Genomic DNA, 14,338 nt, shown 5'->3' with positions numbered 1-14,338 from the left:
GAGTTTGGAAGAATGAGAATGTGTTTAATCTGACAATACTATCCACATAAAAATTATTCAAATTAGAAGAAAAAAAAACTATACAACAATTTTAAATATGTTGTTTCAGTGATCATTCCAGCAGCTGAAGCACAGACAAGTCATTTCAACTGTAAATCAAGAACAACAAACTCCAGCAGGAGGTCCTTGGCCCCAGGTTGGTCTATTTGTGTTTCAGTGACATGAAAACATTTGACATCAGAGTGTCAGAGAGTCTCTGCTGTTAACTTTGTCATTGCAGCACCCTCTGGAGGAAGTTAGAAGATCTTTCAGGACTGAAATTGACAACTACAGGGTATGTCAGATCCAAATGACAAAATAAGTTGAGAGGTTTGCTGAATGATTCATACTGCAGATTGGTTTGACTTACAGCTGAATTGAAAAACATTGTAACATATCTAACTGATACGGCACATGAGATAGTTTAAGACAGTTTTCTTAAAGAAACACTAAATCTATAAAGGTGCATTTTAAAGGACAAAAAGAAAACAATTATCAGTGTTCATATATAGCACAACTAAAATACACATATGTTTACATTTTACTGTTTTAGATCACACTGTAAGAAAATAGTTGAGGTATAGGTTAGCCTTTCTTCTCATTCAAGCATATTTTTCCTTTACTTAAAAAAACGAGGAACTACAGACTGATGACCCAATGGGAAGAGGATGAATTATTTCTAATACCTCAGTTATCATCACATTGTCTGTTTTTCATGTTGTAGGTCCTGCATGTTGTAGGTCTGATGTCATGTATATATATGCTGTGATTATGTGGGAGACTACTACTACTTTCAGACCAGGGAGTCAAGAAAGTCAAGTTCAAAGACCACAAGCAGGAGATTGTTCAACATATTGGATTAATTTAGGTTCTATCCTCCTTTGGCTATAATGTACAGTATGTTTGAAGGCTCAGAAACACCACCTGCCTCTCCTCCCTGACGTCTTCTCTCACTCTGAGTTGAAATTTGCTTGCCTAATGCAATGCCCCCAGAATAGCAACCTAGGAGCGTCTTGGTTGCCCCCTTCTCCAAACTTGAGCCTCCCTTCTTACCAGTCAACCCTTCTATCTCCTTATTGAGGGCCAGCACTGGGAGTGGGGGAGGGGGGGGGGGGGGGGGGGGGGGGGGGGGGGGTGTCGAAAATCCATGGACGCTGCCCCAACGCAGGCCCAGCCTCGCCTACGGCCCGGCCCCTTGACCAATGGGCAGGCCGAGCAGATCGAGTGTCACTATAACAGAAGGACATAATCAGCACGGTAAGTTTGCGGAACCTTACAGCCAGTCTCGGCCAGCAGGGAGCTCACTTCTTTCAGCTTTTCTCAGGTAAGGAAGAAGGGAGAGTGTGAGAGTGTGAGTGGTAGAGGGGATAGGAAGCTCAAGTACAATATCCCCAAACATCACTCTAAATGAGGACAGCTGAGTCCATGTGTTTTACAATCACTGCCATAGGGAGTAGAGGTTGTTGTTCAAAAGGAAACAGTTGTCTGAAATGATGGACAGATTGGGTCACACGGAAGAATACACAGAGAAATCCCATTGAATCCCAGAGAGTGTGATGCGCTTGTGTTTGAGCTCAGTGGCAAGGAAATCTTGTTTGTGCTGGTGTTTGATTGCCCTGTCAGATGCTGATAAGCCGTGTTGCTGGGTTTCTAAAATGCAGTAATGAAGTGGATTCTTTTTTTGGAGATAAAAGTTCAGCAGCTTTTACCTGAAAGGACTTTGTTGTTGTTGTTGTGCCAGTTTGGTCCAAGTCCAGAGATCCAGGGGAGGTTCATACCTGAGGGATTTACAGATGGCTTAAACCCTTTGAAGCAGCTTCCCACTTCAGGAGAAAGAGGATGATACTAATGAGTTATGTAACATCATGAGAATAGCCACAATTAATCCTGATGCTGTTTTGTGATATTTGAATTGATACTTTGACATAGACATTGCTGGGAGTTTTTCGAAGCAGCTTTTCTTTGCTTGTAGGTTTAATCTTGTTGTTGATGTAAAGCTGCAGAGGGTCATGGGACCAAATTGCACATAGCATGAGGATAAACACATTGACATCTTGAACAGGAGCCCGGAACCTCCAGACTGGATGTAAACCATTCATTACATCTAGTTAGTTTTTCTAGACTGCTAATATTACATAATGGTGTAAAGACTTTGGAAACAATTTTGGAATTCATGAGACTGAAAGAATAAATAGAAAGAAGCCAGGCATTAGAACTTTAACCTTCATGGCTTCCTCTCAAGGTTTATTTTAATTCCTGAGTAAAGTGGCCTCAGTCAGCAGGGAGTCTCAAGAGGGGATTGAAGGAACCATGTGAGATGGCCAGATAAGGATATGAAGGTGGAATTATGGGTCCAGGGGAAGGAACCCAATCTTCAACATTGGGTCCACTGAAACCAGATCTGGGACCTGTGCAGCTGTCTGGTGGAAATAGCGGTGATGTCGAGACGCCTTCATGGTGGCCTCACGCTAATGAAGCTGATGGGCAACTAATCCGAAATCAAGTCACTGGTAGATTCAATTATGAATAAATTCAGGTCATCTATGTTTATGATTGCATTATCAGATACTGCATCCAGGCCGGAATTGGAACTGGATTCCAACAGGATCGTGTGCTGAGAATGATTTTAGATGTGACAGATATTACCTTTAACATCTTTGAGGCCAAAAGGATGCAGTGATCAGAGAGGGCAGGAGGCTGACCTGTACCTTGACCCCTGAAGTTTTCCCTTCATTTTTTCCTGCAACATAAATCTCTCAGCAGTTGAAAACAGACCAATGGCAAAATTCTATGTTTGGCTCCCTTCTCATTTATCCTCAGAGAAGCAGCTTTAAGACTGAGGCTCGAATTTCAGTCCGCGGTCTCACGCTAATTATAAACTGAAGAGGTTTGGATGTGACAAATTTGTAAAATGTCTCAAAGATTATTTACAGGTGACCCGTGAAATATTTTAAATGATAAGGAACTAAAATGAGTGAGAAGCTAAATGCTTTTTTTAAATGAATCTGCATAAAGCTTTTATTTTTATTTTTAGGGTGTGAGTAAAATATGCGCAGGCAAGCAGGTGGGGTTTCTTTAGGGTGGGGCAGCAGATATTTAAGACATCTGCAACTAAATCCTGAGCTATTAATACACTAGGCTGCTCAGTCACTCCTTGCCGACTGACTCTAAGTTATTCTCTTCTCTCTTGCCTCCAGGTTGCAAAGTCCACTATCACCATGTCTGACACAGAGGAAGTGTAAGTAAATTAACATTTTCATTCACAAATTTCTTAAAGCTGTAGGAAAAATCATCTCAAATTTAAGGTCTACCAGCTAGCTCTGCGTCTGACAAGAGGTTCTCCGTGTGGATCTCTTGTGTTCAATACAGTCGACGGCTTTGGGAAAAGCTTTTACACAGACCTTGATTTAAGATTATTTTTCCAAACCAATGTTTCCGAAGACAAGAATGAATATTCAAGATGAATGTTGACAATGAGCTCCAATTCTAAGTCAGAATTTCTTTTCTTTCTGTCTTGCAGTGATCAGGTCGAGGGTAAGTAGCCACATTTTTTCTCATTTACAAAACCAATAAATGCCCCCAAATTAGGTCCAGGACTCCTCCAGATTCAAGTTGTGCAATAATGTTCTCACTTTTGAGCAAATGTGCACATAGCCTATATTTTCCTCCGGCTGTAGCATGGTTGCAGGCACCAACGATGGCAACGGGACAGTGCCAAATATGCTGTGTGAAATCAAAATCAAAATTGATGACATCTGGTTTGCACAAGCCTGCACTGACCTGTTGCCAATGTTACCTGCAGCTCTGCATGTCTCTCTGCAACTGTAGCCCACAGTCCTCCTGAGCTGAACACACTTTCAGATCAAAGTGACTTTAGGGAAGTTTGAAGCCACTCCATAGTCCCGCCTGCGAGCGCTGATCAACCCAGGAGAACTGTGCTGCGTATGCCAAGCATGAATCTCCAGTGTACCCACATTTTGAATTTAATTCTGTCAAAAATGGGTACAATGGGATCTTTTGATAATGTTCTTCTGCTCCTTTTTTTCTCTTGGACGGACTAGAAGAATACGATGGTAAGACACAGCTTGCAGACTCCGGACGATAAGTCTTACGTCACTGATACTAATTTGTCAATCACTTTTGACGACGTGTGTTCTTACCACCACATGGACTTTTTATGGCATGCAGGTTAACACTAACAGTATTTGAAATAAATTAAAAGAAACTGGTTCAAACAAATATCGCGACGGGATAGAATCAAGACGTTTTTGTGTTCAAACAGAGAGTTCCAGTGCAGGTTTTTCCAGGAATCATTCACATTTCATCCACCACAACTGACCATCAACAACTGACCTTTTCCTTCCTGCAATAGCTTGCCTTTCAGCTGCTTTAACGCCATCTGGTGGTAGTCCTCGCCACCATGAATCTTGTCATTTCTTGCATCTCCTGTCATCTACTCCGACCACCTCCACCTTCCCTATACTTCTGCTTCCATTAACCCTCTCATCGCCCTTCCTCTCCCCTGGTGATTCGATGCATGTTGTGTAGCTGTAGAAGAGGAGGTAGTAGAGGAAGTAGAGGTGGCCCCTGAGGTGGCCCCTGAGCCAGAGGCAGAACCAGAGCCAGAACCAGAACCAGAACCAGTGGTAGAACCAGAACCAGAACCAGAACCAGAAGCAGAGCCTGAGCCTGAGCCTGAAGGTATGTGGCATGGAGGGGGTAGGGGTTATTCTCTCATCCTTTCCCAGGCGACAGGTGCACTCCACTGTCTAAAGCCAGCCAGACAGATTCCACTAATCCTGATTCGCACACATGTTCATCATGTCGGCTAATGCTAATGCTACCTTCCATTCTCCTCTACCCAAAGCAAAGACAGTCCGTACATGCAGCACTCAAAGGCTGCAAGTTGGGATGAGATTACTATATCTGTTCATACAAACTCATGAAATGCCGATATGATCTTGTCTGAAGCACTTGAAAGTAAGGATGTGACTAATATTTGAAGGCCGATAACCTTGTGCTGAGATAAAGACCCTAAGTCCTGCCTCACATCAACGTTATCTTCTGATGCGTTAGCTTTCTCATCCGTTAGCTTTCTGATCTTTTAGCTTTCTGATCTTCTAGCTTTCTGATCCGTTAGCTTTCTGACCATTAGCTTTCTGCTTACAAAACATTTTCTGACTAAATAATTTGAGAATTAATTAATTCAATCATTAAAAACTATTGTTGAAAAGCTGACATTTGTCATTTTGATGTAAATTGACATCTATTGTACAACTGTAGTGGACTATCTGGTATTTGAACCAACATTTTAGCATACAGTACAATTGTCGAAGGCTAAACTTTTTAGAAAAGTCCTATTAAAATGTTATTAAATTATTAATTTATTCTTATCAAGAAAAACTGAAAAACTTTAGTCAATTTGTCCTTGAGTACGATTGGACAGCTGCAAACAAATCAGAACATACTGCTACTCAATTAACTGTACTGTATGCTAACATGTTAGCATTCACAGAGGACAGAGTTGTCTTCTTAAAACAAAGTGATTCTTTTAAAAGTAAAATTCAAATTAAAAACTAATGTTAGGCTCTTTTTCATTCTAACTCTACTTATACTACTGTACCATGTACTCCAAGTATCTGGCGTACATGGTTGCTTTTTCATTACTGTGACGTCTGATGAAGGTGAACTTCAGATTTAATACATACGATAACTTTTACTGCAGAGCATGAACATGTTACATATGCTTATCTAATTTAAAAAGATGGTGTCGTCTTTTTCAATTTAATATACCTGATGGATGTCACCTCTTAATACTCAGATGCTGGTGGGAAAGTCCTCCACGTCAGTGTTGTATTCATGTGCTGCCGTTTGGATTGTGAAAACTACAATTACCATCCAAATTTCTTTCCATCCTCTTAATTGTAATTTCTGAAACATCCAATGGACATGAATACAGGGTCAAATTGTTGAAGGGCTCACACTTGCGGTTTGAAAGTGAAACTGTGGCTTCAACAAGTCAAGACTTAAGTAAGTTCTCAAATACTTAGATCTTCTGAGATCTTTTCCAGGTATTTCCAATTGCTAACACCTTATTAATGGATAAAAGTAAATTCAGATGCATTTTTCTCAGCCTTTATTTGTTTGTGGTAGCTGGTAATATTGGGGATGTTTGAGAATTGACGTCACTTATAATCCTCCTCATCTCTGAGCGAGTTATGCTGAACCTGTTTTGGTTCTAATGTGCCTGCTAATGCTGTTGTCTATTCTGCTTTTATTTTCGATGCTTGCTGCATGCAGACGCTGTTGAAGAGGAAGGTATGTTGATTTAAAACTTATAACAAATGTGAAATCTGTCATTCTGGTTTTGGAAGGACTGCAGTGTCCAGGTCTGAAATCGTATCTGAAAATCCAAGAGGGCAATTTGAAATCCAAATTTGTGAAAAAGAATTAGAAATGAAAAAAAATCGAACTCACACCCCCTCCCCACTGACCTACCCATACATATTCACTTGCACACGGACACACCCATATCATACAGGAAATGTGAGCGTTTCGGAGAGTTAAGACTGGAAGTGGAGAAGAAGGGCGTAGGAATATACAATGCTAACAAGCCTCACTGCACAGCGACCTCCACCTTTACACTCTTGCTACTGTATGCCCTTCGTCATCTGCATGGCATGGAGCCGTCAGAATCTGGATTAAATCTGAAGAAGGAACTGGGGAAATGATTTGCTTGTGTAAAACAGTTTTGGGGTCAAGCCAAAAGAAAAATGAAAAAAAAAGGTAAACAAACAAACTTTTTGGGAAAAATGAAAAAGCAAGATACTAAGGCCTAAAGAAAACTCTTACAAAAATGTCTTTGTAATAACAAAACACTTCAGCTGCACTCAAAGCAAGATGACATGTTGATACTCACAAAAATTATACCCTTGCTTTAGTTTTCTTTATATATGTGAAGTTTTCATTTGTTTGCTCTGTTTTTCTAACCCTAACCTACAATGTTACATAATTATATCTTTATTTTTAAATCTTAATCTAATCTGTCATGTAGGGACAAAACTATACAGTCTAATGCCTGAGAGAATTGAAATAGTCTGCTTTGTTTCTAACCCAATGACATGTACTTGTCCCTTCTTCATTTCTTAACCTGCAGAGGAGAAGCCAAAGTTCAAGTAAGTTTCTTTCACATGTCATCTCACCTTGAATGATTTCTGCAGACATTTTGGTCTGAGCCATTTGGCTGAAAACACAAATAGCAACATTACCCTCAGAGATGTGTCAATGCACTGAAGACCCACTTGATCTCCTCTTGTAGGCCCAGCGCTCCAAAAATCCCAGATGGTGAGAAAGTGGACTTTGATGTAAGTTGACCTAAAGTAACGACATTATGGATTTCTGTCGATTAGCGTTTGTTTCTCTGCAGGGCTGAGTGTTGCCTCTGCTCTTCTGCCCTGCAGGACATCCAGAAGAAACGTCAGAACAAGGACCTGATTGAGCTGCAGGGCCTGATCGATGCTCACTTCGAGCACAGGAAGAAGGAGGAGGAGGAGCTGATTGCCCTCAAGGACAGGATTGTGAGTTTTCAGCCGATGGCATCACACTGCGACAGGAGACAACTCAGGGACTGCACTCAAAGCAAGATGGCACAACATTTCATAACGATCCCCTACATTTATAAAAATAAACAAACCCTAACCTTACTTATTGTTAAACATTTGAATATTTTAAAAATCTATTCCTCCCTAAAAAAGTCTTCTTATAAAAAAAACTGTTCAAATAAGAAAACATTATCTTAAAGCAAACACAAACGATTTCAGACAGCAAGGTGAAATTATTGGAATCCATCCCGATTTTTGGGAATGTAACAATGTATCAGCAGTGTCAACATCCTGAAACAAGAAAGAAAGAAATGCCAAAATTAAACCCGAAAATGATCTTGGAGTTTTTTAAGGGCTTAGTAACAAACTGAATGTTGTCTTTCCTCTCTAGAGGTTGTATTGGCTGTTCCACCTCACGTGTGACATGTGGTGGAGTAAGTTGTGTTGAATAAAACGCTTGACGCTGTATATGTTTGTCTGTGGCAGGAGAAGCGTCGTGCCGAGAGGGCCGAACAGCTGAGGGTCCGTACTGAGAAGGATAAGGAGCGCCAGGCCAGACGTGAGGTTCGTGGATCTATCACATTTCATTTTTCAAGAGAATATGACTTATATTTGTCATTTTATTTGTTAGTGGTAAAGAACTTGCCCACTCTGCTATTCATGTTTCTGTTTTCATATTCATAATCCATGTTTCTGAAAATATTTGATATGAAAATGCTACATTCGCTATTTCCTTTCAATGACTTTAGCTCTAATTTGATTGTGCATTACAATATTTCAAGTTTCACGTTATAATTCTGTATCTGTTTGTCATTATTCTCCCGGTTTCCTTTTCTGAGTTGTGCGTGTGGCTCGGAGGTCTCACTCACTCGGCCGCGTTCTTTGTTTTTGTGAACCAGGAAGAGAGGCGGATCAGGGAGGAGGCTGATACCAAGAAGAAGATGGATGAAGATGCCAAGAAGAAGTCAGCTCTGTCCAGCATGGGCTCCAACTACAGCAGTCACCTGCAGAAAGTCAGTACACACTCCTATACCATCCACAGGAGTGTCTTGTTTTCTGGATAGCTGTTAACCTGCGTCTCTACTGTGTGTGTTTGTGTGTGTGTGTGTGTCTGCATGGAACAGGCTGACCAGAAGAGAGGTGGAAAGAAAGAGACTGAGAGAGAGAAGAAGAAGAAGATCCTGAGCGCCAGGCGCAAGCAACTCAACATCGACCATCTGAACGAAGACAAGCTGAAGTACGAGTCAATGCTCCCACACACACACACACACACACACACACACACACACACACACACACACACACACACACACACGCACACACGCACACACACACACACACACACACACACACACACACGCACACACACACACACACACACACACACACACACACACACACACACACACACACACACCACCTTTTCTCCGTGTCAGTGTATATTCATAGAAGTAGATTTTCTCAAGTATATATCTGAGCTGATATTTTGAGTGTTTTGGTTTCATGCCACTTTAATCTTCTACCAACATTATAAACAATGAAAGCAGATATATTTCATTGATTCAAGGTTTATTTCACTAGCAAAAATTGAACAAACAACTGCTTTGATCATCATGTAAAAGTGTCTTAAATGTCATGATTTTTAGCTTCTCAAACATGATGCTTTTCTTTATAAATAATTGCCATTTATTCATCACTGAATAACTTTCAACAATAATTTGGACAAAACCAAGATGATTATGGATAATAATTTCTCACATTTATATTTAACAAAAAATGTACTGATTAATTGAGAACATACTAAGCAGCCCAAATATTTGTTGAACCCCTGTCCAGAATAGTTATCATTATCAGTACTTCAACTAATGACAACAACAAAATGCTGCTGACACAGGAATATATAAATATGTATCTAATATATACGACTATACCTTGAATAAAAAAAATAAAAATAATAAAAATAAATACAAATAGTAGCGATTTTGTAGCACTTATATGGCACTTACTTATAGCACATGTAGTTTGGCTTTCTTGAAGAAAATTGTACTTTCTTGATTCTTGTTGTTCTGGGTTTGTACCCTCATGGTTGAATGCACTTCTTGTAAGTCACTTTGGATAAAAGCGTCAGCTAAATGAAATGTAATGTAATATATAATAGAAGTCATATAACTCTTTTTTTATACACTCAGTACTTTTAAAATGAATACTTCAGGTGAATTTTTATGATTATACTTTTTATTCATACTATTACTAATGCATGAGGGTTTTTGCAGACTGGTCAGTAGAATCTGAATATGTCCTACATCACTGCAGGAAAATATTCTTGAAAACATAATTAAGATTTTTATAGAAACACCTCAATCTAACTGGACTAAAATATTTGAGTTCTCTCTGCACATCGAGCATCAGCTGTTGTGTTGGAAGTTAATCTTTTCCTCCTGCTCCTGTGCTGTTTGCAGGGATAAGATCAATGAGCTGCATGAATGGCAGACCCAGCTTGAGTCTGAGAAGTTTGACCATATGGAGAGACTGAAGAGGCAGAAGTATGAGGTGAGACTTCAACCCTGTTCTGACTCTCAGTAATGTCCACTGTGTTTACTGTCTCTAATGTTTTTTTTTTCACATTCCCATTTAAAGATTCAGTAGGTTTGGAATATGTCATTACATGAAATTTTGAAACCTAAAAATAAGATTGTGGGTCGATAAAAGCTGAGATGCCCTAGTGAAAAAAAAACACAATCTTGATTAGATCTAAAGTTTTTATGCTTTACTAATATAATTTATTGAAGAAAGACAACTAACAGAATTCAGCATTTTTAGAACTGTTGGATTTGAAATAAAATTCAGACTTATTTATAAAAAAAGTTTTTTATTTGTTTAACTTTTTTGAAAAGATGCTATAATATATGAATATCATTAATAATCATCCTTGAGAGCCTTTATAAAAATGTGCATGACAGTTAAGATCCACAGCTTGGTCTCTGGGTACGTACCTCCTCCTTCTGTTTACCTCCATTTGAAATGATATGTCTCTTTCATCCATTACTTGTTTTGTTTGTTTGTTTGTTTTTACCATTGTTTACCTTCCAGTTTAGTTATCTTGATATATATGAGCCATAGTAAATTGTTTAAAGTCCAGAAACCTTCCAAGGAAACAGAAGCAGCGATGTAGTTGTTGCTTGTTGACGACGTTGTCCTGAGGTGGGCGTTCGGCTGAGCGTCCCCACACCTCCGGATTTGAACCCTTGATACACTCTTTGATTTCCTCCAGGTTACAACCCTGCGTAAGAGAGTGGAGGAGCTCAGTAAATTGTAAGTAGAGCTGAGCAGGGTGTCGCACCCGCCGCCTTCAGGCTCGCTGCATGTTAGCATGACGGAAGGTCAGAGAACCAGAGCGCCGCCTCTGGTCCAGAGACACCACTGAAGGAGAGACAACTGAAGGGTTTGTTTCCAAAAGGGACGTCTGTTTCCTGAACATTCACTCTGGAAAAATGACAAAGCAAGATTTCCGCTAAGTGAGGAAGTTGAATGTCCTCTGTCATTTAAAACAGTACCACAGCTTTAATATCATGCTTTGTTAGCATCTGTCAGACTCGATAATGTTAAAGCAAAACATGAGTTGGTTATCTTGACTCCATTTTTAACAATTTCAATATAACAGTTCGAATTTTCTCAGACGTTTTTCATTAACAGAGTCATTTTGGAATCAAACTCTTCAGGTGTGTGAGCGAGCGCTCAGACAGGTGAGTGAGAGCTGATGAAGCCAAATGTCTCCAAACCATCCACGTGGCGTCTTGGGGAAACATACGACGGGCGTTTCAAAGCACAAATGATCAGAACATCTGTTAGTTGCCAAATTCAGGATGAGACATCATAATAGAAACTGAACATCTAGTTCAAATCAAACCAAAGTGAAAAAACACTGGTCATATGCACGCCCGCCGTCGTGCTTTCCCATGATGCCTCAGTCTGCAGCTTTTAGCCCACGGAGCCTGTTCAGAAGAAGAGAGGGAAGGGAGTCGGTCCCCTGCGAGGTAAACCTGTCCTGGTGGGTGTTAAAGATGCTGCTGTGTCATTTTTTCAGGTGCTCACGCATAGGAAACGCATTGACGAGTTGCAGAAGCAGTAAGTACTGTCCCTGCTGCGTTCACTGACACATAGTAATCTCAAAACTCTAAAAAATATAACTTCATAACTCCATTTAACTCCAACTTGTTGTTTGGGTGAACGTTACAACCCTTCTCTCCGCGAGACATAACTGTCATAACATGAACATAACTGTTTATGGCAGTTTATGGCATTAGAAGATCAAAACATCAGCTAATTTTTTTAGTTTATGTTTAAACCAGCAACCGAATTCAGAAATTTTAGAATCCGCATTTAGGATCAACTCTAAAGCTGAGCTGCATGATACCCCATGATAATCCAAATTTATATAGATTCAAACAAGCCATAAACGCACCAAATCCCCACTAACACCACAAACCAACCCAAACCCATATCAAAACTGTGCGGCCTCTGATCCCGTCACAGCTCATTTACATGTTACACAACACAGTGCACAGCAGCAGCAGGACTGTGCTGCCACCAGCTTCTTGTAAATAATCTAGTCTCTCAGCTGGTCAGAGTTTTAGGCTTTAAAACTGTCACAAGTTGCAAAGAGTTAAAGCTCAACTTTAGTTTAATTTGAAGAGAAGCTAATGTCATTTTGAGAGTTGAGCTGCAGCCACTGTGTAACTAACAAGGGCTTTGATGATGTTTTCGTGATAAGCTTTGGTTTTCCCCTCCTGTTTTTGGGGATTTTTTAGGAAAAATCGTCAAAGATTTGATAAAACTCTCCTGCTTATATGTGAGTCATTTAAAAGAAACGGATGTTTTAGCCCCTCCAGGAGCTCTTCCCTCGTCCATATGGTTGGAAATCTTTTAAGCCATATCTGCGCACAGATTTCCAAACCACTCTTTCTCTCTCCTCTCTGTCTGGCTATGTGCGTCTTTAACATCTCATACATTTTGTGTGTTATTTCCCTAATATTATCATATTACCTTTCATTAGACCTGTAAACGTACTGATGACACTGATGTCTGTACGTGAGGAACGTTCCCTGCCGGTCTTTGAAAAAGGATGGCTCCTATTCAACTGATAACATAATATGTGATGGTAGCAAGACACATTGTCTGACTGGAGACTTTTACCGATGTCTTTAGCAAATATTATAGTGACCGACAATGATTGTATTACGGTGAAAACTATAGTTTTTAAAACAAAACACTTACATAACAAACACAACACACATTATTACCCAAAACAGTGCATCCTTTTGTCCGGGTCCTTGTCCTCATACTGACACATTCACTTCAATGTGTGGGAGAGCCATTACAACAGTAAGTCGAAAGATGGTCGTATTAGGTTAGTGGCTGTTGGACTCAGTAATGACTTAGTCTGTGCAGGTAAGTGCTGCATGAGTGTGTCTCTGACGAGTGGTGTCGCAGCCTGGAAATGTTGCATCTCTGACGTGTTCCAGATGTCCTCTGAAAATGTCACATGTGCAACAGAGAAGTTGTTGTTGTTTATATGTTGTGTTTGTGTGATACCAAGAAAAGTATTTTTGTGAAATAACATGTTTATTTAGTTTGGCTTATTATTTTGCGATCTAGACAGATAATTCGTGTATATTTAGCCTCCATTTATCACTAGACAAAACATGAGGACTTGATATTGTGGATTTCTATGTCAGAAATTGAGTTAGTAAAGTCTGAGATAAAAACCTGATCCAGCATGGTTGTACAAACCTTAGTATTTATGTATAGACTAAAAAACACGTTTATATGACTTCACTATTGCTCAGGAGCCATAGAGCAAGGCACCAATCCCTGATAACTTGGCTGTGCACAAGAACACAAGTGGGGGTTGACATGAAACCTCAGCCTGCACAGCCATCAGCTATCCCACGTTGAATGAAGGTTCAAAAATGTTGAAAACAACCCCATCGTTCTGACTCGTGTCCCATTTGCTTTTGTATTACAGCAGCAAGAAGGGAGCCGCCGCCCGCCGCAGAAAGTAAACGAGCCCTCGCCTCTGCTCAGAAACCAAACTGCGGTCGTCTCGGACAAACGCCTGATGAAGCTGCGCACACTGTGGCGAAGGTCGTACCTCAGAAGAAGCAAGTGATGCTGAGGTTCACCCGGAAGTTACCAACCCACGTCTTAATTCATGCAACCAGGAGCCTTTAGCTGCTGTTCAATAGGAATAAAAAGTACTAAAACTGATTCGCCTTCTCGCTTCCTCACAATCACCTGTTTGGTTCTCACTATTTTTGTAAATAAAGTGTGACTCTTCAAGCCATGTCTGTAGATCTGTTGTTATTCAGAAATCAATAAAGTTCAGTATTTTTAGTCATGTAATTTTAAAGTCATTTGTTCAGCACTGTTTTCTAAGCGCAGGGTTGAATTGGACTTGGGGTTTCATAAGTAGACACATAGAAACAGACCCTGCAACTTCCCCATTGGCTGATTCATTACCACGAAGTCAAAAGCTTTCATTGTATCCATACGCCCTCAAGACTGTGGTTTATTATTGTAGAAAACAATTGTGCTAAAGAAAAAAGGAAAATAGGGGATTTGATTTTCATTATTATATTATAATTGTTAAATTTACAAATGAGGGTCCCTGCAAAAGTAAATGGTCTGTATTGATAATT

The 14,338-nt window shown here is 40.0% G+C and overlaps 1 protein-coding gene across 9 annotated transcripts; it reads left to right on the top strand.

The window, feature by feature from the left end:
- Window positions 1-1,273: 1,273 nt before the first annotated feature.
- tnnt3a (troponin T type 3a (skeletal, fast)) lies at window positions 1,274-13,983 on the top strand. 9 transcript variants are annotated; one of them, XM_034588454.1, is made up of 15 exons: window positions 1,274-1,363; window positions 3,237-3,277; window positions 3,560-3,573; window positions 4,104-4,112; window positions 4,588-4,740; window positions 6,340-6,357; window positions 7,196-7,214; window positions 7,358-7,403; window positions 7,500-7,616; window positions 8,127-8,204; window positions 8,540-8,653; window positions 8,765-8,877; window positions 10,100-10,190; window positions 10,912-10,952; window positions 13,666-13,983. In XM_034588454.1, exons 2-15 carry the CDS (start codon window positions 3,258-3,260, stop codon window positions 13,700-13,702), a joined length of 870 nt encoding a protein of 289 aa, XP_034444345.1. In that variant the 5' UTR covers window positions 1,274-1,363; window positions 3,237-3,257; the 3' UTR covers window positions 13,703-13,983. The 9 variants fall into 9 exon arrangements, with proteins under 9 accessions (XP_034444345.1, XP_034444348.1, XP_034444352.1 ...); XM_034588455.1 differs by having other exon boundaries at window positions 1,281-1,296; XM_034588457.1 differs by lacking the exon at window positions 6,340-6,357.
- Window positions 13,984-14,338: the final 355 nt, after the last annotated feature.

This window comes from Hippoglossus hippoglossus, chromosome 6 (genome assembly GCF_009819705.1).
Source record: "Hippoglossus hippoglossus isolate fHipHip1 chromosome 6, fHipHip1.pri, whole genome shotgun sequence".
NCBI classification, from domain to species: Eukaryota; Metazoa; Chordata; class Actinopteri; order Pleuronectiformes; family Pleuronectidae; genus Hippoglossus; species Hippoglossus hippoglossus.
The sequence above is the reverse complement of the archived record's forward strand: the minus strand, read 5'-3'. Positions and strand labels throughout refer to the sequence as shown.

Excerpts from the sequence above, each read along its gene's own strand:
- tnnt3a (XM_034588454.1), top strand. The coding sequence starts at position 3,258 with ATGTCTGACACAGAGGAAGT. Across the intron at positions 8,654-8,764 it reads ACAGCAGTCACCTGCAGAAA|GCTGACCAGAAGAGAGGTGG; the intron begins GTCAGTACACAC and ends TGCATGGAACAG. Across the intron at positions 10,191-10,911 it reads TGAAGAGGCAGAAGTATGAG|GTTACAACCCTGCGTAAGAG; the intron begins GTGAGACTTCAA and ends GATTTCCTCCAG.